At 35.2% G+C, this 23,044-nt stretch overlaps 2 protein-coding genes across 4 annotated transcripts; one reads left to right on the top strand and one right to left on the bottom strand.

Moving 5' to 3' along the window:
* Positions 1-577: 577 nt before the first annotated feature.
* On the bottom strand, positions 578-2,950 carry LOC125212934 (protein IQ-DOMAIN 21-like). Of its 3 annotated transcripts, none has more exons than XM_048113243.2 (5): positions 2,782-2,950; positions 2,603-2,706; positions 1,750-2,022; positions 1,359-1,670; positions 578-1,174 (listed from the first exon to the last, which is right to left on the bottom strand). In XM_048113243.2, exons 2-5 carry the CDS (start codon positions 2,684-2,686, stop codon positions 791-793), a joined length of 1,053 nt encoding a protein of 350 aa, XP_047969200.1. In that variant the 5' UTR covers positions 2,687-2,706; positions 2,782-2,950; the 3' UTR covers positions 578-790. The 3 variants fall into 3 exon arrangements, with proteins under 3 accessions (XP_047969200.1, XP_047969202.1, XP_047969201.1); XM_048113245.2 differs by having other exon boundaries at positions 1,750-2,019; XM_048113244.2 differs by lacking the exon at positions 2,782-2,950 and having other exon boundaries at positions 2,603-2,775.
* A 6,485-nt stretch (positions 2,951-9,435) lies between these two features.
* On the top strand, positions 9,436-22,300 carry GMI1 (gamma-irradiation and mitomycin c induced 1). The gene is made up of 40 exons (XM_089066846.1): positions 9,436-9,573; positions 10,014-10,136; positions 10,618-10,992; positions 11,076-11,105; positions 11,245-11,331; positions 11,395-11,450; positions 11,598-11,678; positions 12,304-12,376; positions 12,452-12,507; positions 12,628-12,733; positions 12,824-12,892; positions 13,071-13,163; positions 13,339-13,383; positions 13,577-13,712; positions 13,848-13,909; positions 14,001-14,129; positions 14,344-14,434; positions 14,555-14,589; positions 14,969-15,044; positions 15,178-15,369; positions 15,540-15,698; positions 15,907-15,928; positions 16,041-16,155; positions 16,239-16,355; positions 16,574-16,894; positions 16,973-17,082; positions 17,536-17,713; positions 17,783-17,891; positions 18,028-18,122; positions 18,290-18,412; positions 18,833-18,899; positions 19,023-19,108; positions 19,258-19,539; positions 19,614-19,754; positions 19,846-20,403; positions 20,621-20,753; positions 20,981-21,173; positions 21,261-21,395; positions 21,482-21,790; positions 21,871-22,300. Exons 2-40 carry the CDS (start codon positions 10,014-10,016, stop codon positions 22,067-22,069), a joined length of 5,367 nt encoding a protein of 1,788 aa, XP_088922972.1. The 5' UTR covers positions 9,436-9,573; the 3' UTR covers positions 22,070-22,300.
* Positions 22,301-23,044: the final 744 nt, after the last annotated feature.

Raw genomic sequence — 23,044 nt, 5'->3', positions numbered from 1 at the left:
TCAATTTTCATTTATTTTTTGCTTCTTATATTTCAAATTTCTCTGATTGTGGAGTTTCATTTCCAGAATCTCTGACCAAAAGTCTTATTTTGACATCAGCCACAATTAATAAGATGATTGAATTAAATCAGAATTATAATGAGATTTAATTGTAAGTGAACATATTGATTCTCACTCTAATTTTGGACATGACAGCATTATCAAAAAAGCTTAATGTAGTTAGTGCAAAGTTAAAAGTAACAAGTGACAAATATTCGACGCAACATCTTGCTCGGGAAAATATCTTAAATGGATTGTTTTGGTAGCTTTATTTAAGTCTTAACTGTGTTAGAAAAAAGCAAATGTATAGAAGATTTATTAAAGTCCAATTGGGTGGGAAAATATAAAATCAAAAGTATATGTATAGTAGATTCATGTTACTATATCTTTCTATTAAAGTGGTGAATATCTTTTGTGCATGAGTGTAAAATTTATGTATTTTGTTTAGATACAATAGTAAAGAAAGTACTACTAATGTACTAGTGTAATAATTTACTTATAATAAATTAAGAAATACAGAATAAAATATAAGAGTATATAAAAAGAGTTGAAAACACAATAGTATTAATTTGGTGTTTATTAGTCTATATGTTATAGTAATACATTAAGCTAGAAAATAAATTAATCATAACAAATACTACTACTATACATTTTTCTTGTACATATATGCTCTAACCGATGACAAAATATTTAATGAAGAACGTTTTCTCATAAGTTATACAGGCTTGGTCACAAATCAACAGTAGTTATATTAATATAAATAATATGAGCCGGAAGTATGTCTCCAACCCGATGAAAAAGACTTGCCCTCAGTGCTAGATTCCGGGCTGCACAAGCACTTACCATCTTTAGGGTTCGGGCTTCTCTGAGGCTGATAAGGTGTCCCTCCACCCGAACTCGACGAGTCGTATCCACCGACTCTCTTAGTAGAATAGTTCCACGTATTCCCTAGCGGGCCGGGTTGTTTAGTTGGGCCTTGAGTCCGTACCTTTGCTTTAGCAGATTGTGTCGGGGCCATGTAGCTTGGGACGTTGTCCATGGCCGGTCGTTGTGATTCGATTCGCCCCATTTCGATGGAGTCGTCATCCATCCATCCATCGGCCCAATTCCAACCCCATCGTGACACCATTTGTTGCTGACGTTAATCACAATGCATATTAAAATCCATATTACTCACTTGTTCACCATAAAATATTTTATTTAATTTCTGTATCGATTTTATGTGGATGAAAATTTATTTGAATATGAGTGTTACTATTTATTGAAAGAGTATAAATAAAATGAGTCATTTAATATAGAACGAAGGGAGTTTTTCAAACCTGATTGTAGGTTACAGCTCTCTCTCTTTTGACTTCAAAGTGCAATTTTCTTCTAGGGCTATCTCTCATTCTACTCATGGTCCTATCCCATTGCTCACTCTCAAACTTGTTCATTTGACTCTTGATCTTCTTTCGCCTCTCCTCCTCCAGCTTGCTCTGAAGCTGGAGCCTACGAGCGCGTACGCGTGCCTGCACGCGAACAAGCGCCTGCATGCACCGCATGGTCATGTGCGCCTGCTTCCGCACGTTGTGACCCCTAACGAGCGCCTGGAGCCTCACCAGCCCCTTGAGGGCGCGCAAGGCCCGCCTTGCCTAAAAATCGACACCAATAAATCTCGTCACCGGCATCATATCACATGCCCCCTACAATTCAAACACACACTTCACTAACCAGATATCCTCTGTAGTGGGCTTGTACGAGTGTCGCGGCCCTCTCCTCCTTAGACTGGCGCCCGTACCCGGACAGCCTAATGACTTTGGCGGCTGCGGCTGCAGTAGCCGCGGCCACAGCCATAGCACGGTTCGGATCCTTTCCCATAGCCATAGGGGAAGACGACGACTCTATGCTCTCCCCATTCGTGAAATCGGGCGAGCTCGCGGCTGGGAAATGCTCGAGTGACACCACCTCCGGAGCTTCATAATGCCATTTCTCCACACTTTCCTTCTAAACCAAGATTATCAAAATCATCAAGAAACTCCAACAAATTTCCATGATCACTGCCTTCGTTAGGCCAAATTATTTAATTAATTTAATGTCGATTGTTGTTTTCATTTCCATCTCAACATAAATGCAACAAAGATCAACAACTTTATCAAAGATAAATCAAGAAAAGAAAAGCATAGATAGTGAGGTTGTGGAGCACATGATGATCACTTGGGCTATGATGGTGATGTCGCTTGGTTGGAGAGAAAGTAACATATGAATTGAGGTTGTTTTGACCTTTCTCTTCATTTGGGACCGTATATCTAAATAACTACTAGATCTTAAAGTGGTCACCAATTTTTATCTCAAACACCAAAAAATCTTCAATAATATCATTAAAACTAAAATCAAGATTATCTTGTTTGCATTGTCCTTAAAATGGAGGATTTGGTGGTAATTAAGAGGATGAGGTGGAGGAAATATTTTCAATTTGGATAAAGATGTTGCTAAGACAAATTTCATCAAAGTAAACTAATTGATCATCAAAAATTTTGTCTTTTTCTCACCAAGAACTTTATCTTTTACAGAGTAACAAACTAACCTTTTTCTGTGGGGATTCTTTTGTGGGGGACTGCTTGAAAACCTTCTTCACCGACGAAAACCAGCCGCCGCCTTTCTTGCCCATTTTCCGACCAAAAGTGATCACTAGAAAAACGTTACATGATCGTACATATCCCAAATTTATAAGTAAAATGTAGGAGAAATGATGAAGAAACAAACCTGAAAAAGGCTACTGATTATGAGCCACTTTAGTTTCTACTTTGTGTCTGTATCTTGATATATGAAAGTTTTTAAAGCTTATTACTGTCAACATGTGACTAAAATTAAAGAAAAATGAAAGGGTTGATGGGAAAAGAGTGTAATAAAATGTACACACAATTGACTTATGGATATTTCGAGAGAGAAAAAGTGATGGCTAAAGCACTTGCCGTTAGTATTTAATCTTTCTCACGGGGGTAGCTGTTTCATTACAGTTGGGATCAGCCAATGGGAGGCTGGCACGTGTTGGCTGAGTGCCCTCTTCACCAGGGTACATCTCTACGCTCTTCAACACATGATTTTTTTATCATCTTCTCCTAATTAATTAATTGCTACACTTGAGCAAGAAATATGGAGATATATGATGTGCCCACTCTGTGTAATTTGATGTGAAAGTGGTTTGTCAAACCATAATTTAAGTCATTTCGTTCACTAATAATAGAATTAAAAGTTTATGATACGAATTTTAATGTAGAGTAAGAGGAATATTGAAGAATTTTTTAAGCATTGTTAGTTGAACGTAAATAATAAAAGAAAGAAAAAAAGTATACAAGATAAAGATAAAAGGCTACTGGATCATGTTATCAAAAATTGAAATGAAGTAGTAGTAATTTTCATAGATGAGGCAAAACAAGGAAGATTATTAGTAATGGTCTAATGGATGAAAAAAGTATGATAAAAAATTCTGATTACAAAATTGTGACTAAAAGTTTATCTAACTATATTTAGGAGTTGGTGTGGCCAAATAAGTGACATTCACCTACAAACATCAATAAACAAATAGGTGGTGTACCTAAAGAATATAGTCATTGGCTAAGAACTAAACTAATTTGCAATAATTTTAACTATTTTTTACGCCATTTAACATAAGATTCCATCAAAAGATAAAGCTACCAATAACAGTTGAATGATTACTTGGTGGAGTCTACAAAAGGTAATTAAAGGGATATTAGACATAAAAGATATGTACAAATTACACACCATTTAGTTTAAAATATATCCATCTCAATTTAAAAATGTAAAACAATCAAAGATACTATCTAATTATATGGGAGTACTAGAAAATAAACATATATTGTACTCCAATAATTGAAAATTGAATTTACAAGATCACAAAGAGGGAAATTTTCAAATTTTAATTATCTCTAAACAAGAGTATTATAATTATGAAATATATAGGAGTATAGGACCACAATGGCAAAGTTAGAAAGTTCGCGGGATTTATCGTAAATTAAAGGAAACGAATTGTAACAACGGCGAACAAAATGAGTTTATTTTAAAAAAATGTCATCATAATTCATTGTGGTCGACTATATCTTACTCTCTCTGTCTCATTAATCTTTTTTAGGCCGTCCCACTATAAGTGAGATATTTCTCTTTTTTTTGGCATAAAGCAACCTTCTATTTCTCTCCTACATCACCATCTTTCTTACTTTTTCTCTCTATTTTTTTTCATTCCTATAAAACTGGGGGCAAAAGAAATGTCTCACAACTTAGAAAGTATTATACACGCATGCTAAGATAAATGTCAATTTTTTGTACCTAATCAAACATTGGCTCAATTATATAGTATAATAAATATACATAAAGAATATTTAATACTATGAAATGACAATGGTAAGTTAAATGGTCGTTATTATAGATTTATAGTTATACAACTCTCGAATTATGTATCATAATGTACATTTTTTGAACATGAGGATACTAATTGTGTCACTCAATCAATTTTTGTGGCATCTATTTTCCTATAAAAATAAATGCAGAAAAGACTTTGTATAACTAAACCGTCTTTCAAAATTAAACGTTCTTTTTTTTCCCACTTTTTAAACAAGTATTGTGCTGTAAGGAGTATTCCACACTTACCATTATTTTCACTTTTCAAATAAGTATTGTAAGAATTATTCCATAATTACCATTGTTTTATCTTAAAAATTGGACTATGTTTGTGTAGCATGTGAACTACTGCATTGAAAATACAATAGAATACTTATATGGAAAAGAAGGATTGACATAAATTTTTTAATTAAGTTATATGAGCTGTGGAGTTTCATTTTCACAACCAGTTTTGAGATCTTAAAATTGCAGTTGAGTCACTAAAAGATAAAAATTAAATGAAGGGCCCCTAATTTATGTAGACTCGGATTACTGCATTTTACTTCCATTAAAAGGTATTTAATGATTATGTTTAAACATTATACTCTACCAATTAACTAAGTAGTTTGTTTTGTGATGCATAAAATGTGAGGCCCATCTTCCAAGGTAAGTTCCCATTATAAGATTTTAGATTAGTATTTTTGGGAGAATAATACTCCCTCCGTCTCAGTTTTATAGTCACATTTTGCCATAAAAGTCCGTCCCACATTTATAGTCACATTTAAAATTTTCCATATTTGGATATAAAATTTTACTCCATTATTCACTAAAATTATACCCAAATGTCATTATCAACACAAAAATAAACCAAACCAAAACAAAAATTAAAAACCTAAAAGTCAATAAGGGACTCACCTTCAACCAACTCACTTCATTTATTACACACTCCACCATCTCACTTCATTAATTACACACTCCACCAATTACTTAAAACTCGTGTCATAACTAAATGTGACTATAAATTTGGGACGGAGGGAGTAAAACTTTCGGAATGTTTTTTTTAGTTTATTTGGTAATAAATGGCCATATATTCTGATTTTGGTTGAAATCCAATTGTTGAGCTTCCTTTGAAAGTGATGTTTCCTACCAATACTCACGCATATAAGATTTTCGGAATGTTTTTTTTGTGTTAGGAACGTCTCGAAAATGAATACTCCTATGAATCTATTATCTAGTAACACAATACAAATGAAGTGCAATTTACAACTAAAATTAGGGATATTAGTTCATAAAGTCACGAACTTTGGCCAAATTATGTCATTTCCCATAAACTTTAAAAATGATGCTCCTATAAAATAATCTCATGACGGGTCAATCATCATATCCGACTAACATTCATGTCTTTTTATCTCATACTTGACCTTAGGGTCGGACGCTGGAAAAAAATATCGTTACGGGTTGAAATTTATAAATTTTGTTTCAAAGTATATTTTTTGATGTTTTAAATCATTTGTAATAGCTTTTACACAATAATGTACACTAAATTTAGATATATTTCAAATATTTATAAAAGAAAACTTAAGCCCTTCCTCTCTACCACATGGGTCCGCCCCTGCTTGACACAACTAAATTTATAGGATTTGGGGTGTGTTAGAGCATCCGCATCGCGTCTCGATGTGGGCTCTATCTCGTCTCGAAGAGACGAGACCGCATCGAGACGGCGATGCGGCCTCCATCTCGTCTCGACGAGACGGGACTTCTCGTCCCGTGTCTCCTTCCGAAGAGGCCGGCCTCGAGACGTCTCGCCACGCGCCTTGGCGACGTGGCGAGCTGTGGTTCGTGCGTGACGCCCACTCGCCGATCCGCGAGTGGGCGTCGTTTATATCCGTTAAAATTAATTTTTTTTTATTTTTTTTAAATCAGAGAAAAATCAAAAATTTTAAAAATATATATAAAAAAATTCCAAAAATTATACTAGCCGTTTATAGCCGTTTTTTTCAAATTTGTAAATTTTATTCAATTTTTTAAAGCCTCCAATCACTTCTATAAATACCAAATCATTCCCATAAATTATCCACCGTAAAAAAACTCTTTATTCTCATCCAAATTTTTTTAATGGTGTGTTTTTTTTTTGTTTTTTTATGATTTTAATTATGTATTTTTAATTTTTTTTAGGATTTTAATTATGTATTTTTTAATTTTTTAGGCCTTTAAATTGTAATTTTTATTTTGTTTAATGAAGTGTGTTTTTATTAATTGAATTTGTTGGAATTAAAAATAAAAAATGAAATTGAATGAATAGTTAAGGGATGAGATGGTTAAGAGATGGGGGAATGCAGGTGCTGTCTCTTAGTTAAGAGATGGGGTGAAAAGTACAGTGTGACCCATAAATAGTGAAGAGATGAGACGGTTAAGAGACGGATAAGAGACATGGATGGATGGCCTTATAATGCTAACTTTTTTTAAATTACCAACTTGTTAACTCATCAGCGCATTGTATAAAAAATGTCAACACGATCACATTAAAATATCAACACAAATTTGTGTTGACATTTTAATACACTGTGTTGACATTTTAAATGTAAACACAATGTATTAAAATATCAACTAAATTTATATTAACATTTTTAATACACTGTATTGACGAGTTAGCAGAGTAAAAAAAATTAGCAACGAATCACACCTCTATAAGATTTTTTATCCTACTTACGACGAACTTTAAAAGTGGTTTAAAATATCACAATCTTCACCGTTCCCTACATTAAATAAGTTTTTGCCAAAAAAATGTCTCATTTAGGTTAAGTTGGGAAACAACAAATACGACTAGAGAGAACTGATATGCTGCGGACCATTTGGTGCGCGTTTTGTAGGCGACAAGTGACGTGGTATCTCATCATCAATGATTTCTCTCTCTTCTTTTCCCGTAATTCTCTCACTCTTCCATTTCCATCCATTTCTCAATCTTCTTTTCCCATAATTCTCTCACTCTTCCATCCACCCCATTCCAACTACCACGTCTACCAATAATTCTCTCTCTTCAAATGAAACCTTTGCACCAGGCTTTCATTCTTCATACACTTGTCTCTCACATCGGAGTATAATTTTCTTCTTCCTCGTCAAATTGCTTCAACCACAAACTTAATAATTTCTAGTTTTAAACACTTTCGGTAGGTTTATCCGTTTCTGCAATTTAAGTTTCTAGCTATTTCCATTTATTTATGAAAACATAGATCCTTGCATATAAAATTATAAATTGTCCAATGGTTAATGCATATGAACTTGTTCAAATCCTCTCTCTCTCTTCAATACCAATATCAGATTTTGCAGTCATATCTACGATAATAGCATTCCCACAGTTAATCTAAACTAATAGTGATGGAGTATAAATTATTTTAAGAATAACCTAAAAAACTAGAACATACAAATAAAAGGGGGAAATCGAGAAATAGTAGAAAGGTTAGGAAAGATGAAGATGAGATTTTGCAGAGAGAAGTTCTTAAATGATTCGAAAATTGATAAAAGTAGGCGTAAGATTCGGATCAGAAGAAAGAGAAAAAATTATAGAAAGAGATAGTAATATTAATATAAAAAATCAAATAAGAGAGCAAAATTGTGATGATATTCCACGTCATCTGCGCTCACAAGGTGCTCACCTAAAGGGCTCACAAGGTGCTCACCTAAAGGTCCGCAGCACATCAATCCTCTATGACTAGAATTTAATGTTTATGATATTTTCGATTATTTTTAAAATTCACAAAAAATACAAGAATTAGACAAAAATTCATGATATTAGGTACTAATATATATGCCGGATTTATTGACTTGATATTTTGATATGCAAATATGGTGAGTTGACCAAGAGTGCATAATTGAAGCTCATGGGAATTAATCTCATCCAATTCTGTCATAATGGATTTGAATTTGGTCGTGGAGGGTGGTGACTGGTGCGCATTGCGCCACTGACCTTCCCTCTGTCGTTCATAGCCGTACTAGCTACTGCTACTCTAATTTGCTAGTGTGTGCCAATTTTACATTTATGTACTAGTACTAGTGTTAACCCAAAATTGGAAATTATACAAAAAAATAGTGTGACTGTGTGTGGCCTATTATTCATCACTTTTTTTTCCTCCAAATAATCACATTATTAATTACATTCTTTTTATTTATTTATTCCAACTATTGATATTTCCCGTAAATAGCGAACGTAAAATTACATTAATATCAACAGTCCGAATAGAATTTCGGAAATATGTAGAACAAGATCGTCTATTCAATTAATTAAATATTATTTGTTTTATACGTACTTATGTTATTCCGAGTATTGATATTAATGTAATTTTACGTGTGCTATCCACGGCAAAAAAGAAATTGGATCAGATCATCAGATACTATCACTCGTATAAAATATATCAAAGTAAATAAACCGTTATGTGCATAAAACTTAAAATTATAGGCAAACAAAAATAAATTGCAAAATACTTTCATATGTTATTACTAACTACACCTTATGTACACTAATAAACAACGGCGGATCCAGGGGCTGACCCGGACATAAAATTTCCATGTCCGCCTATCATTTACCTCCAACGTTGACCCTGAAGGCAATAAATACAACTATATCCGCTCCTCCATCTACAAATCTTAGATCCGCCACTACTTTTAAATTAAAAATATATAATCAATCACATCTAACAATTTTCCCTCTGCACAATTTCACAAATCGTTCTAATCTCCACAATGAATTATGACATTACTTTTTCTTTTATACATTTCATTTCTATAAAAATAAATACTCTATATACAACTAAATCATCTTTCATAACCATTTCATTATCTTTTAAAAATTAGAAAGTCTTGTCAAAATTTCCACAAAATCTATTCGACAAGACAATTAGCCAATAGCCGATTAAAATGGGATTAAATCTTAATCCAATTTTTACTAAAAATGGAATGTAAAAGAGCGTTTCGCATTCCATCTTTTCTCAGTCTTTTCTTCCCATTTCATGCAGAGGAAGCTTCGCCACCACCCCAACTTTCACGCACCTCAAAATCCTCCTCTCACTAAAATCACACTTCCTCTTCTCCAAAATCACTCCCACGCACACGCAGAAAAAGATCAGAAAAAGGACAGGCAGAGGAGGGGTTTGTTTTTGTGGAATTGTGAGCCGATTTTGTTGCTATTTGTTTGTGTCTTCTTTTTGTGTCGTACTTTTAGCATAATCGTTTGATTTATTGAAGAATTTTTGGTTAAAAATGATTTATCTAAATGATTACCAGCTGCTGGTGCTTTGAAGGTTGTTTCTGTCGTAGATTTGCAGATTTTTCATGTTCCTGTGTTGTTTTGTTGTTGAAATGTTGAATAACCTAATCAGATGCTACTTTTTGAAACCGTGCATTGGTTTGGTTAAAAATGATTCATCCAAATAATTACTCTGCTTTGACAGAAAAAAATTGTTTACCTGGAAAAGGTTGTTTTCTATCGTGGATACGAAGCTTTTTTATGCTTTCGTGTTGTTTTACAGTTGAAATGTCATATAAACTAAATAGATGCTACTTTTTGAAATTGTGCGTTGATTTGATAAGCACCATTGTTGTGGCAGATGTACTCGAAGTCTCCTCTCAGCGGAACGAAGAAGAGGCCTCATGAGGCGTCGGGTGTGGAGGGGCCAGAAAAGAGTCGGCCTGTTGTGGATTTGTATGGTGATGTTTTTGACAATGTGAAGGTGTGTAAGTTGTACGCAAGAGTTAACGAGCTTATGGAAGTTTCATCTAGAGGCTGAAGCTCTGTATCCTGAACTTTTATATGAATGTTTGTGCTTGTTACTTGATCATGAATTATGCTATGTTTCTTGATGATTTTTTGTTTCTTGTGAATGTGGTAAAGTTTTTTTAGCTTCAATTTTAGATATTTCCCTGAGTTGTTTTAGGTTGGGCTATGAGGATTAAAAATGTTTCACTTGCAAATGGCATCGTTGTTATGTCGTATTCTGACTTGTTCAGAGAGTATGCAAGAATGTTAGTGAGATGACTGAAATATATATCCAACTTATTTTTTACCGTTCCAAGTAATTGTCTTTCTTTTCATGCAAATAGCAAAGAACCTTGATGAGGTGTTACTTCATGAAATTAATACACTGATTTAGTTCATATTAAGGTAGATGTGATTTTGAAAAGGGTTGCTAATGAATTCTTGGTGAATGACAGGTAATGACACCCCCCATGAAGTTGAACAAAAGGCCCCGTGAAGAGACACCGGGAAAAAGTTCAAGTGGGACTGTTCAAGCCAAAGATGATGGGTGTGAAATGGTATACAGGTTTCGTGTACTACTTCCGAATGGCACTGCTGTGGAGCTCAAAATGAGTGAGCTGCGCAAAGAGATGCCAATTGAGAAGTTCATTGGTATAGTTAGAAGAGAATATTCTCTTCTAGCCAACCAGAAGACGTCCTTGGGACAAAAGAGAAAAATCAATTGGGACTACCAGGACCTACACTTCACAGATACACAAGAAAATAAGATAAAACTCAAAATAGATTTCCAGAAATTCTTGCCCAACATCTGGCACTTGCTTTGGCTTCATGTGAGATTTTGTCACCACAATTTGTTCTGTTTATTTTTGTTTCAAGTAATGGTGTTATGATTTGTGTATTCTTCTTGATGCAGGATGGATCCCTAGAGCCAGATGAATATGAGGTATATTTCTAGTTTTGCATTTTTAATCATTAAATTTTTTCATGGTTGTTAAGGGGGTCTGATTTATGATCACCAAGTGCTTTTGTTGCTAACTTTTTCTTTCAGATTGATCATGTCACTTTATTGTTTGGATGTGCAGGACATGTGGGATCTTACTCCAGATACCGATTTGCTTAAAGAGTTACCCGATGATTATACATGTGAAACAGCTCTGGCTGACCTGATAGTAAGCATGAAATTTGGTTTTGCTTTTTTTTTTCCTCTGTGATTAAGTTGATCTCTTTATCAGGATAATTCCCTACAAGCTTTATGGTCCAATGGCAAAGGAGAAAGAAGATTAATTAGGTATTTTATTGCATCATAGGCTCTAAATGTTCCGTTATTTTTTGTGCATTATATCATGGTCAATTGCATTTCTTTAATGTTGCATGATTCAGATTTCTCATATCTTCCAATTTTTCTGATCTTGTTTAGTAATTGCCTTATTTACAGTGTGCAATTGGAGCCTGGGAAAATTTCCATTTTTGACTCAGGTCCAGGAATGGATGGTGCTAATGGGAACATAGTCAAGTGGTATAGCATATCATAAATGCTTGGGCAGTTTAGTTGTTAGAACATTTCATTTTCTATTTCAATATTTTGGTTGAGCTATTTGTCCTCAATTTATTGTCGAGAAGATTTGGTGTGTTTTACCTCCAATCTAGTGCCTTCTCACTTTTCTTTGGTGCATTATGCAAGGTTCAAATGCTAAAATATTTTGTACAGATTCACTAGCATTGTTCCTGTTTCTAGTATCAAAGATAATAAGAACAAAAGGGATTTCATCTTAATATTTGCATAACTGGATTGCTTGGAGAATAATGAATCACAAGCATCTCAAGGCCATGCTGAAAATAACTAGATTTATTTTCCTGTATCAATAGAACCTTGTGTTTCTATCCTCGGCTATTTTGAAGAATAGCTGTCTGTAAATAGTTAAACCAATGATTTACAATTTTATTATATCTTCTCCTCATGTTTCCAAGTACTTTGGGTGATAATTCTTTAACTTCAAGAACTTTACTTAATTGGACTTCTAACACTTCCTTGTGCATCTAGCAAGGGTTACACAAACATTCAGTTTGATGCCTACCACCTATCTACTTATGGTTAATGTGCTTTCCCTGCTTATGATTGCTGTATTTTATTTATTGTCAAGGGGAAAAATGGGAGCATCTCTTCACCGCTCCATGAGAGAAAAAGCAATAGGGGGAGAACCTCCATATCTAATGGTACCAGCTTCTTGTCAATTTTTTTTTATAATTTCCAAAAGTCTCATTTTTATTTGCATTTTTATTGGATCACAGCCTTTCTTTGGAATGTTTGGTTATGGTGGTCCAGTAGCGGCAATGTGTTTGGGAAGGTATAAGCTATGTGAACTGTTCATTTTTACCCATAAAAATATGAAGCATCTCGTTCACAGTGTTTTCTTGTTGTTTATTTCTTTGCTTCCTTTGTATTCTTTTTTAAAACACTACTGCAGGCGAGCTGTTGTTTCTTCAAAGACAAAGCAAAGTAACAAGGTATTTACATTACACATGGAAAGAGAAGCATTAGTAAGTGCCTCCCATCTGGAAAACTGCTGGAAGGTGATCGATTGTTGCACATTTTTTTCTTTATTAGATTTCCATTTGTTCTCGTACAATTTATTAGTATGATAAATCATGTGTTTCCTGCAGACCAAAGGAGGTATTAGAGATCCTTTGAAAGATGAAAATCTGAAATCTCCACATGGAAGCTTCACAAAAGTGAGCTTCCCTTATCAGTCTTTCATAGAGAGAGTTTTTCATAGAGTTTAAAAAACCTTTTTTTATCATTTTCTATCTAAGTGCAATAATAACAGTCCCATATTTCCAATATGAGAAAATTTAATGTTCATTACTTCATGTTACTCATTGTTGATCTAGTGTTATTTTTTTTTGCCAGGTTGAAATATTTGATCCCAAGCCAAAAGTGAAGAATCTGTACATAAGGCAATTGCGATGTAAATTGAAGGACATATACTTTCCTTATATCCAGGTTAATTGTCTTTATACAAAAAGGGACATAATCATTAGATGTATTTCTGGTGCTGTAACATTATATAAAACAAGTTTTTCCAATGCTGTGTATTCATTAAATTATCTTTTCAAGATCAATGACCTCATTTTTTATATAGTATAGTTCACTGATTTTTTTTTTTCTGGATAAACAGTGTGATGAAATGTCAGGAAAGACAAGTAGACCGATTATATTTGAGGTGATTTTTAGGACTTTCTTTCCACTTTTGGGGTATATTTTCTCGATGGTTTTCTTGACATTGAACATCTGAAATGCGTCTATCATCCTATTTACTGAATTGAGTTAAATGTCCACAAGTTAAGATTGCTCAATTTGTTTCAGTACATGCTTCCTACTTGGGATTGTTAGTTCTAAAACTGGGATTGCTTCAGGTCAATGAGATGGACTTAGCTGGAATACAAGGTGGGGAAGTTGCCACTACAAACATGCACTCATGTAATGGTCCCGAATTTGTCGTGCAAGTTCAATTTAGTACCACTGCAGATTCTTCTACATTGGCTGGTCAAAGTAAGTTAACTTATTTGGTTATTATCAAAGGATTATATTCATGTTATAATATCAAGTCCGATAACATTGGGAACTAGTTTTTGTCACATAATGATGATAACTGATTATTGCTTCATATAATTATCTGATCTCCAGATCAAAGAGTGTCTGCTACAGCAAATGCAAGTCTGAAGTGTGTTTACTTTCCCATAGTTGGGGTCTGTGCATACTCTTTCAGTTATTGGCATTAAATATGCAATCATATACTTGTGCTGTGCATATGATATTTCTGCATTTGGTTGGTTGCAGGGTACAGAAAGTATACAGATGATACTTGATAAGTTAAATGAAGATCATTGTGGAATCAAAGAGAGCTTTGAAAGCTTCAGTCATGTATCTGTTCGAAGGTTGGGCCGTCTCCTGCCAGACGTTCGCTGGGTTAGTTGAGGATATCTTTAAATTCTCATTTTGTTTGGAAAATTTGTACTGGTTATCTTACTTTATGAATAAGGTCTGCTGCATTGTCCAAGGAGCCGTATTACTGTTACGATAACTAAATCCATCCAAAATTGTGAATGATGTTATGCTTCAGAAAATGAACTTCAAATTTTGGTGAGTTACGTGGCTTAAACTGACATTTCCTTCTTGACAGGGTTTGCTTCCTTTTATGGAGCCCAAACATAAAGTAGGTGAAAGAGCTAAGATTCTTATGAGATTCTGCTCTAGAGTGAAATGTTTCATAGGTAATTTTCAGAACTTTAGGATACATGAGTTTCTCTGCACATTTTGATATACATGGTATCAAAAGTATTATACATTTATGTGTATTATAAAAAAAGATGCGTACTTGGTTTTGGATGCAGATACTGATTCCGGCTTCAATCCAACACCTCATAAGGTATGAATACTCACTGAGCATTAGGGGAAACTTAGTATTTTAAGTAGTTATTGGATTTATTGTGGACTTATTTCCATTATTGTGGATTTATCATTTCTCTCCCAAGCTTCAGTATTCACTTTTTATCACATATAAGGACTTTATTGTGTTTCTAACAAATAGTATGCATTATGTTCCATAGTTAAATTTTAAAGTACAATCATATTGGAAGTCATGCTTGATTTTCTCTGATATGAACTTATGTATGCGTACACATGTATATTCAAAATAAGTTTGATTTTGATACCTATTCCTTTTAACCATACTTTTGAAGGCTCATTTATTACTCAGTTTTATGCAACCTACTGTTATGTCTCAGCCCACTTTTTATATATTTCAGACAGATTTAGCCCACCATCACCCCTACACCAAGGCTCTAAAGAACTTTGGCAAGAGATCAGATGATGATAGAAAAGGTAATTCATGCCAAATGTTCCTGTCTTCTTGATAAACAATTTTGAAAGAAAAATATTACTACTAACATTCAAGAGTTTCTGTGCTGTGTTTACATGTGTGAGACTTTTATCTTGTATTCTTGTTTTTATGTAGAGGTGCAAGTCAAAATCTCTAGAGATGGAAAGGCTTTGACATTCGGTCAGCTACAGACGCTATATAATGATTGGATTATGGAAATGCATGATCGTTATGACGAGGAAACTGATGATGGCCTGGATGAACCCATGCTTATTGTTGGTGCTTCGAAGGAGAAAAAGAATAAAAAGCTCGACCTCAAATCTAGTGGTAAGCTTTATATATGGCAATGATGTCAATTCTATAGTCCTTCATTGTAGTTCTATGTGATATCAATCGCTCTGGGCTCTACATAGAAATCCAATTGCCGTGGATTCAGTTTCCACGTTCTTGTTGCGTCTTGTCACCTACTAATGTAATGATTATCGGGAACATTCTAGTGCTGAGGGTTCATAAAGAGATCCAGAGGAAGGGCATATTTTGGAAAGCTGGTATGAATATCAAAATTTTAAGGGGAGCGTGTGCTGGATGCCATAACAACAATGTGTATGCCACACTTGAGTATGTCATCTTGGAAGGGCTTCAAGGGGATGCTTCTGGTTAGTGAATTTTAATTTTGAGTGATTTGTTTCAAGTACTATCAAAGAGATTCACTGGTGAAGCTGTGGTCTATGATGTCTATGATCATAATGAATTGCTAATCATTATTATCTCAGTCAACTAGATGCTTTGAAAATAATGCTTAAGACATCATTCTTTCTTCATATTTCTATTATCGTCATCTAATGAGTATCTGTATCTAATCAGGCGAGGCTCGACTAATTTGCAGGTAGGTGATTTCAATTATATTTGAATGAAATAATCAATTCTTTTTTGTACATTTCTGGCTGAATTGGAACTTGACATAGTTCCTGTTATTGGGACTTTCCTTCTGATAATAGGCCACTTGGTCTTCCCGAAGAAAAAGCATGCCATCTTTTAGTTAGGGAGGGGAACTGCACTATTGACATTAACGACTCTTGCGTGTTTCCAATAAGAATAATTGATTCTGACAAGGTTAGGCATGTAATTTGAATATTGTTCGCTTTGTGATTTTTAATTCCATTTGTAGTATGAAATTTAATTAAGTTGTGATGCAGTGCTTACCTGTTGATGACATTGAATGGAAAGCAAAGCTTGAGGCGTTCAAGCAGAAATTGCCTGCTGCCATAGATTTATTAAGTCAGGCCGATTGCCAAGAATTGGAGATTGATGGGGTTAGCTATGAAATTGTTTTATGTAAATGCATATTTGGATTAGCTATTTGTCCTGTCTCTTCCTCTCCTTTGACTTACTAAGACACTGACACAGTCACATAACATATCTTAATTTTTTTGTGTATGACATTTGAACACCTCATTAATGCCTTAAATTAACATTGAACTTTATAGTCTTGGGCTATTTAAAATAAAACATTTCTCTTTTCTTTTTACAGGGATTGCCTAGTCTACTAAATGCCGGAGATTTTCTTCCGGATAACATTGTTGCTGTTGTACGTCCGTGTTCTTTTAATAATGGAAATAGCTCTAAGAGATTGGACCAAAAGTTCATTGTTAGAGATAATCAGGAAATGATTCTAGAAATCGTCAAACAGAGAGCTAGTGATGGTGAAGCTGGAAATAGGGAGCATGCTTATTCTGTGAGGCATCCACCTGAATCCTATAAGGGGCTTCATGGTCTATATATATTTCCATTGGGCTCGAGACAGCGCCTGTTATGTGAGGAGCCTGGCATCTTAACTTGTTCATTTTCACTGGTAGCCAACTTTCTCAAGCTATGACAATGAAATTGCCAATCTTATTTGCTCTAATTTGTTGCTCATTTCTTTTATCAGAAAGATATCAAGGATATTAAACTTGAACATAAGGTGCAAGTTCAGGGGCCATATGGAATAGGCAGATGGGTAGTCTTAAATCATGATGAAAATGAACCGTACACCGTAAGGTAGGGGATGGACATATGTCATTAATATATCATGAATTGATATCTTGTTTTTCTTTAATAATATTTCTATATCATTCTTTTCTTGTTGAATAAACATTTAAGAGTTATAAATGCAGTTATAACTGTCATTTTGGCATGCTTGCTGCAGTTCATGGTGGCATCTTGCATACAGGGCCATGTTTTTTCCTTGTTCTTACTTCTGCAGTTTCACTTTATTTTGTTTTACTATAAACTTGTTCTGTAAAGTACTTCTTCCTAGTGTATTTTCATGAATCTAATGTACAATGTGGTAGAGCTAATTTTAGATTTGGTGCAAAAGTTGTCTCGAACTATAATAACCTCTTTTGTGTAACAGAACTACTACAGAATATAATTTGAACTTTCAGTAAATGAAGAAAACTAGAACCCTTAATCCACTGCCAAATGATTCGATCTCTGTATTTTTTTGGACAGGGTGGGTTCTTGTTGCAGAACTCTATCTGTAGTTTGCCTTGATGAACACAAGAAACGCATCAGATTTAAAGGTTTTCCAGACTTGCTCATCAAGCTCACCTCAAATGGTAGAAATCTTGCTCGAGATTGTAGAAAGAAAGTGGAAATTACACCAGACAAGTTAACTATGAAAATTAAGGTAGTTTTTAAGTGCCTCCTGATGTGTTTGTTTGCTGATGCCTTTACTCATAAGCTCTTAATTCTGTAGGATATTTTCATTTCAAGCAGTGAATTAGATCATATCAGGCCAAATTATGAAGCAAGGTTACTCCTAAGCACACCAGATAAAGCATTTTCAGTTGCTTTAACATGTCGAGGTATCTTTGTTTTTTGTTTTTTCTTGGTCTAGATTCTATGTTTCAAAGAATATTGATATGAACATGTGAAGTAAGATGTCCCCTTTCTGTTTATTTTCCATTATTAATTTCTTACTGGAGCACTTCCTCTTGACAGTTATGCCCGCACCTCCGAAAAAGATCACTGTGCATCCAACTGAACTACGAAAACAGTTACTTCCTGGCCAGATTATCAAGGAACTTGCACTAGAAGTACGCCTGTCATGACTATAGTTTTCCATGGCTTGTGATTTACAGTTATTAATGTTATTCTTCTCATGTTCCTTTTCCTTTTGAGTAGGTGAATGATGTAGCTAACTAATAACACGATATGGATTGCGTCAACTGCTAAGCTGATGGAAATTTTCATCATATTACAGGTGTTTGATGAATATGGCAACCATCTAAAAGAAAATGACCTCATTTTGCTAAGATTAGATGGGTTGTCCATTCAAGATGGAAGTGGAATCAACTGTGGTCTTGTTATGGAGAGTAAAAAGAAGGTCTGCTAACTGGTTTCAAAGGGCTGCTCGGTTATCATATATCAACTACACTTTCCAGATTCAACTGCTTTATTACTATAACCTTTGCGAACAAACACCATCTATGTTAATAATTTGAAAGTCGCGGCATTAGTTTCACCAATGCCAAGGTCAAATATAAATTGTTTGGCTTGTGGTACAAATGCTGAACTGAGTTCTGAACAATTAACTGTATATCTAGTAGAAATAATTGTAGTATATGATTGAAACATTTTAACCCTATCACAATGTTTCTTCACCAACTGCAAATTGATCTAATAAGGACATAGTATAACTCAGTTATCAGAGCTTATATCTTCTGCCCTGCCCTTATTACTTTTCATCTCTCCGGATTTTTTTTTGTTTTCCATACTTTTGAGTTTTAACATCTCTCATCGATAGGTTGATGCTAATGGCCGCGTTGATCTGAGCAATCTTCTTAAAGTTTCTGCCGGATATGGCAAAAGAGGTCAGAACCTGTCTGTTTTCTTAATATCCCATTACTCACTATCTATGCATATCCTTTTCAATCATTATGCGCATCAATCATCACGTAGACTAGTAGTAATCGTTGCTTTTTTTTGGCATGAAGTTATGCTTAGTGTAATGTCAAAAGACGGAGTTATTTTTGAGCTGCGGTTTCAGACAGAAGTAAGAGAGCTACGAGCACTGCAAAAGGTTTGTATCTTTTTCATCTGAGCTGCTTTGTTTTTAGGCAAGTATAGAAGAGGAAGGAAAATGAAAAATAACATAACTAAAGGCTTCTATTTAAAGATACATTTCCATAATATTTTTGCTTCTATACATTAACTGTTTCTTGGTGGCAGGTTTTCATGAACTATGAAGCAGGTTCCCTGTTAAAGGATGTTGCATTTGAGATTGTTGATTCTGAAGGAAAGGTTGATGAAAGGATCCACGATGACGATAAACATGGGCAGTCTCATACTCTGACAATCAAGTGCAGATCATTTCGCATTGATGAGTCTGTGAAATACAGGTTCCTCAATGGATGTTGCACTGTTCCCTCTATTCCTCTCCCTTGTGAAGAAGGAGCTGTCTTCTTTGAAGCTGTGCATTCTCGTCATCCGGAACTAAAGTTTGCCATAAAGGTCTAAGTAACTTCAGAAAGTTTTTCCCTGCTCAATATATGGTGTGGTATTAACACAGTTTTATCTAAATGCAGGTTATTGTTCAGAAGGCGCGGCAAAAGAATCGTGATTATGTGAGAAATGTGAGAAATCATGTGGATATAATAGGGAATCACATACATCAGCCCAAAAATTCATTTGAAAATGAAGCAGCTCCAGAAATTTTGCCGAGTCAGGTTGCTCTCAAGTGTATCAGAAACTGTTTGATTCTGCATTGGTTGGCAGAATAGTAACTAATAACTGTGTTTAACTTGATGCTTGAATTAGGTTCATCTTGAGAAACAGCAGCAAGAGAAACTTGACAGTGCCATGAATCCCGACGATGTAGGAAATCCAATACTTTCAACTCCAATATCATCAGAACATGAACATAACTTCCCTATCTTGCCTTCCTTGAGGGTATCAGACGTTATGAATGAGATCTCCTCTCCGCATAGTTTAGGGAATCCCATACTATCAACCCCAAGATCATCTGAACACGGACAGAACCTCCCTGTCTCACCGCCCTCAAGGGTATCACAAGTTATGAATGAGACCTTTTCACCGCATAGTTCTGGGAGTCCTTTCCTATCTAGGGTTTCGCAAGAGATGAATATGACCTTTTCTCCGCCTAGTTCATGTAATTCAATATCAACCCCAAGTTCATCCAAACTAGGATTCCTCCCGGTCTCACCTTCCTTGAGGGTACCACAAGTTAAGAACGAGATCTTAAGTCCGCATAGTTCAAAGGGGTGTGTATCGCCCATCAGTGATTCACCCCCTTTGAAGACTCCGGAATTGGATACACACACTCAGAGCAGAAATCCAGTTACATTATGTAGTAAGGTTGTAGCTTCTGCTTCTCACGATATTAACTAATTCTTCTTTGATTTGTCCAAAATTAAACTCACACTTACCTTCTCTTTACTACTCCTAGCATGCTAAGAGTGAAAAATGCTGCTTATTCTATATTGTTTATGAACTGATACATGGCTTCAAAAGGATTATTTGAATATTTCTTATTCTAATTGGTCACTTCATTTACATGCATTTTCATTATCAGGAAAGTTGTTCGGAGCAGGAGCTAGAGGATGATCTTATTAACAGTGCAATGCAAATGTCAAGTCAAATGGATAAGTTAGAGATACAACGGAGTACTCTGTCACAAATCCAGCTAGAAATATCGCAGTTACAAGGTTATCTGATACTCTTTGTTATTTTCCATTACCGATAACTTTATCCATGCTTATGTTTTTCAATATTATCTTTGTCCAAGTTAATCCGAAATCTTTGTCTGCTAACTATAGTAGTAGCATTTATTGAGACACTTCAGTCCGTCTTGCTTTCCTTTTCCTTTTGTGTACTGTTTTTAAAAGAAACTTTCAAAACTTTCCATAATTGATTGGCTACATTACTCCTGCAGCTGTGATAGCTCCTGATCTTGGTACCAATGCATTGAACGTATGTGGCCTATACCCGACTATGAAACAAATAGAAAGCAGAAGTCAGACAGCAGCTGCTGCAATCTGCAAAATGCTGGAAGATGATCTAGCTTGCAAAGGCATTGTGGGCGTGGTGGCACTTTTGGGAACAGTTGAAAGCTTCGAGCTCAGCAGGTTGCTTCCTATTCATTTCCTGAAGTTGATTGCCCCATGTCTGAAGGACAAATTCAGCAACACTAAAGTTACATTTTCGTGATGTAGGATGCTGGCACTATTTCTCGGTGAGGATCAAATGCTTGCAATTGTTTGCAGAAACTACGCAGCCGCACAATCTCTAGACGCCAACACCCTGCACAAGTTGGCCGACTACAATGCATTTTGCCTCGAGGACATCAGGTTTGCCAAGACGACTTGTTAGAATGTTTTCCTACTATCATTGTCATTTGTCTCCATTTGATTCTAAAATGCTGATACATTAACAGGCCAAGATCCAACGAGCCAAGCAGCGAGCTTCTACCATTGCGGGACCCGACCTTACCAAATGGCAGCGCCCATCATGGTTTCCTTGGCTATGCAGTTGACTTGATTAACATAGAACCGGACCGTTTACATTGGAGAACCACCAGCGGCCATGGCCTCCGCGAGACTTTATTTCATCGCCTTTTTGGGAAGCTTCTAGTCTATAAAGACAGGGACTGCATGATGGCAGCAGCCCAATCTTGCATCGAGGGAGCTGTCTCGTTAGATGGAGGTGTCCTGAGAGGGAATGGACTCCTCTCTCTCGGCCTTCGGTATGCATATCTATAAACTGCAATTCCATTTATGCCAAAAGATTTTTTCCTTTGATATGCTAATATTTTAATGAATGCAGGGAACCAAAAATCTTGTTTCCAGTGATGAAGAAAGCTACGCATCCAGATACTTTGAGAAAGTTGGCAGCAAAAGAGATGGAGCTGGTGAAGATAAAGCAGCGCGTGGATGAGGAGGGAGACATGTTTCGGCTTTGCCATGAGAAGTTTTCCATCTGCCAACAAAAGTACAACAGCTACATGTCTCAGACTCATATATAGGATCATAGTGTCTTCCCTTCCCATGACATATTTTGTTATTTATATACTGATTACCAATGGCGTAGAATTATTGCTAATCCGCTGCTAACCATTTTATACAAGCAGAATTATGACAATTACCAATGGAATTGTCCGCTAGTAATGGTTATATTTTTGTGTAGTGGCTTTGTGAAAACAGTTTTTGTATAATCTGGGATTGTTATTTGCTATAACTGTTTTCATTTCCAAGCTTCTTCATTACTCAATATGCGAAAACCAAACTGCATGCTTTAATGATTTGTTGTATTTGCTCTTTCGTCGTCTATGTTCCATCTCTCGACCCTAACATCTGCCGATGTCCTTGTTCTCTTCTTCGACACCAGCTTCGCGCCTTCCTCTCCTGCGAAGAAATCGGCCATAAAATAGTACTCCCTCCGTCTCATAGTAGATGTCATACTTTCCTTTTTAGTTTGCCCATAAAAGTTGTTACATTTCTCCTTTCGGAAAAAATTTCTTCTCATCTCAATTATAAAATTATATTTTTTTTTCATCATTTAACACACAAAATAACATCTCCTAAAATCACGCGCTATCTCCCAAGTATGACATTTACTATGGGCCGCAGTGGCGGACGCAGGAATTTTTTGTAGTAGGGGCTTCACTACATAATACTTTTTTCAGTCCCTAAAAACGGAACCTTTCCTTTTTTGTCTGTCACCCAAAAATTAAAAAAAAAATTAAAAAATTTATCTCTAATAAGGTGGGATCCATTTTATACTAAAACACTTTTTCTTTCTATATATATTTTACTTTACCAATTTTGCATTAAAAGTCATATGATTTCAAAAGTTTTTAGTGGACGGAGTGAGTATATAGAAAAAAATAATAATACTACTCTCCTTAATGGATGACTTGTTTTCCTTTTTGGACGCCCCATCCAAATTGACATGTTTTTTTTTAAATATAAACACTATCATCTTTAACTTTTTCTAATTT

The sequence above is a fragment of the Salvia hispanica genome, chromosome 3, assembly GCF_029641045.1.
Source record: "Salvia hispanica isolate PSC_SH4W2 chromosome 3, Shi_PSC_v1, whole genome shotgun sequence".
Taxonomy (NCBI): Eukaryota; Viridiplantae; Streptophyta; class Magnoliopsida; order Lamiales; family Lamiaceae; genus Salvia; species Salvia hispanica.
This window is presented reverse-complemented; position numbering and strand designations above follow the sequence as displayed.